This window comes from Protomyctophum parallelum, assembly GCF_964188405.1.
Source record: "Protomyctophum parallelum genome assembly, chromosome: 5".
In the NCBI taxonomy this organism is placed as follows: Eukaryota; Metazoa; Chordata; class Actinopteri; order Myctophiformes; family Myctophidae; genus Protomyctophum; species Protomyctophum parallelum.
Genome location: NC_139702.1, coordinates 6,088,198 through 6,091,223, shown reverse-complemented (window position 1 = coordinate 6,091,223; position 3,026 = coordinate 6,088,198). Strand labels below are relative to the sequence as shown.

The 3,026-nt window shown below is 42.8% G+C and overlaps 1 protein-coding gene across 1 annotated transcript; it reads right to left on the bottom strand.

Annotated features, from left to right (window-relative positions):
• Window positions 1–547: 547 nt before the first annotated feature.
• On the bottom strand, window positions 548–1,237 carry LOC310859212 (polyubiquitin-B-like; the record flags this gene model as incomplete). The annotated part of the gene is made up of 1 exon (XM_083765613.1): window positions 548–1,237. The coding sequence occupies one exon, from the start codon at window positions 1,235–1,237 to the stop codon at window positions 548–550; it is 690 nt and encodes a 229-aa protein (XP_083621739.1).
• Between the last annotated feature and the right edge of the window lie 1,789 nt (window positions 1,238–3,026).

Sequence of the window (3,026 nt, the reverse complement as noted above, 5' to 3'; positions counted from 1 at the left end):
AAGAGCCCTGTTAGTCAGCATTACCTGCGTCCACTTCTCACGGCTAGGACGTAGGGCTGGATTATGGGAGGCAAATGTGTCTTTAGTTGGGCGCTTGCTTCCTGGGTGATTCACTGAATAAGTCCTTCCCACACATAGCTGCCCTGGTTTCAAGATGACCAGAGGCACTTTAGTTTAGCCTACTATAGTCATGATGGACTATGCACTCTTATTTCGGTGAGTCACCTCACCACCTTTTTTTTTTTTACATTTGTAATTTCTTTCTAGTTTTTCCTCTACCAATACCCACTGGCACTGCACAGTTGTTTTTTGCCAATATTGAAAATGTAAATGTATGAAACTTGCAATAATTATTTTATTTTATTTGTATTGTGGTTGATTTGTGGTCCTGCCATCTTTCCTGATGTCATGTGCATTTACTTGCCATTTGGATATTATAAATCTTTGTTAAGCCATACGGTATGTAGCCAATACCACAAGCACAGAACACACAGTTCACACAGCACAGAACAAGATGGAGAACTGACAAACTGGGTCATAAGATCATTTACTGCCCTCCCCTCAGACGCAGCACGAGGTGGAGGGTGGATTCCTTCTGGATGTTGTAGTCGGACAGAGTACGACCATCTTCCAGTTGCTTGCCTGCAAAGATCAGTCTCTGCTGGTCAGGCGGGATGCCTTCCTTGTCCTGGATTTTGGCCTTGACGTTCTCAATGTTATCACTTGGTTCAACCTCCAAGGTGATAGTCTTACCAGTGAGGGTTTTGACAAAGATCTGCATCCCTCCCCTCAGACGTAGCACGAGGTGAAGTGTGGATTCCTTCTGGATATTGTAGTCAGAAAGGGTGCGACCGTCTTCCAGTTGCTTGCCAGCAAAGATGAGCCTTTGCTGGTCAGGAGGGATGCCTTCCTTGTCCTGGATTTTGGCCTTGACGTTCTCAATGTTATCACTTGGTTCAACCTCCAGGGTGATGGTCTTACCAGTGAGGGTTTTGACAAAGATCTGCATCCCTCCCCTCAGACGTAGCACGAGGTGAAGTGTGGATTCCTTCTGAATGTTGTAGTCAGAAAGAGTGCGACCGTCTTCCAGTTGCTTGCCTGCAAAGATCAGTCTCTGCTGGTCAGGCGGGATGCCTTCCTTGTCCTGGATTTTGGCCTTGACGTTCTCAATGTTATCACTTGGTTCAACCTCCAGGGTGATGGTCTTGCCGGTGAGGGTCTTCACAAAAATCTGCATGTTTGCACAATCCGAGATGTTACTGTATACAGCTGTAAGATATCCTATACAGATTAACTATCAGTATAGTATCTGTCTCTCTTATTATCTCAGGTTTCTCTTAAATTCAGTCAAACAGCATTCACAAGAGGTGAGAAAAGATGGAACTCTTTCTTTTATGTTGGCAGCCGGTGACATCACAGTTACGACCTCAAATAAATATGACCAATGTCTCAAAATGTTCCAAAATTCTATTGCAGTACCGTTGTCAGAGTACTTGGAAGCCACCGTATATGACATCAGTACTATGACATCAGTGGCATCAGGAATCATCATATTATTCCACAAAATAAAGTGTAAATATCACTGTAGCTCAATACAGTGCACTTAGTATACAGCACTACTGTGGCAGACAGTGCCAGTGGTACTGTCCAATTTTGAGTTTATTTTTATTTTATTTTATTTTGAGGGGCCCTAGCTCCTCCTATGCCCAGCTTTCCGGGTTTGTGTGAACACAGACAGTGGGTTTGTGAATGGCTGATCACCCCATAGCGATGATTTGATTGGCTGAGCAAAGTGCATATTGAAGCGAAGTGTGAGGGAAGAACAGTATTTCACATTTTCAATACTTTTACTTCAACCCTTTATAGATCGGCTGTTTTATTTGAAAACTTGTGAAACGGCAAACGGGGCCTTTTGTATAATGAGTAGCCTACTTGCTTCTGGCCCTCAGGGCGTCTTACTGGTGGTAATTCAGCCATCATGGCGTCTTACTGGTGGTAATTCAGCCCTCATGGTGTCTTTCAAGTACATTTTGATACCAATACTTTTGTACTTTTACATTACAGTATTGATACTTTTACTTAAAGGGATTGTGACATTTAAAAAAAAGGTTTTGGAATTGTTCTTGTTTTTTTTAGGTTTTCTAATCTCAATTGCACCCAAAAAACATGAACTTTTAACATTCAGTAGATTTTCTGTGATCTGGGGTTTTCTGGCTCAAACAGGTGCTCTGATTTGCCGGCAGTAAGTGACATGCAAATCCCATATATGTCAATGGGATTTGCCAGCAGATGTCACTGTTTCACTGTGTTGCCTGTTTTCATTGTAGCTCAAAAGGCCCAAAAAACCCCAAAGAAAACTTCAGACCACAGAAAATCCACTGAATGTTCAAAGTTCAGGTTTTTTGGGTGTAATTGAGGTCATAAAACCTAAAAGAAAAAAGAAAAAGAAAAAGAAATGAGTCATAAAACCTTTAAGTACAAAATTAGTATTGTTTTTCCCATCACTGGGCAGTATACACGAGATGAAAAAGTTGAATGAATAATTGTGGTCCAATGTTGCATGTGTGCACTGTAGGCAACAGGCAGAGACTGACTGCTGGGCGCTGTCATGCTGGGCAGTGCCAGGCGATGAGAGGTAACGTCACGACAGGCCAGCGTGCGCACACACACGCACTGAGATTATATGCTTGGCTAGGACACATCTGTAGCAATTATATATTCCATCTCTCTCTCTCTCTTTCTCTATCTGTCGCCTTCACTTGCTTTCTCTGTGGCGTGGTGCATACGTTACCAGCCCTGCGTACAAAATGCACCCCTACAAGGAGAAAGACAGGTGAATTGTGATTTGCTTGCTGGTCAGATGCAGATGTCTTCTTTTTGGTGCCATCATAACGATTGTAATTTTTGTTTTATTTGGGTCTGTCATGCTTTTAGGAAGACAGACATAGGCTCGATTTCCGTCCATGCTAAACCCCTTATAGAGGGTATGCGCGTGACATCATGATCAAACCCGGAACTTATGCAGG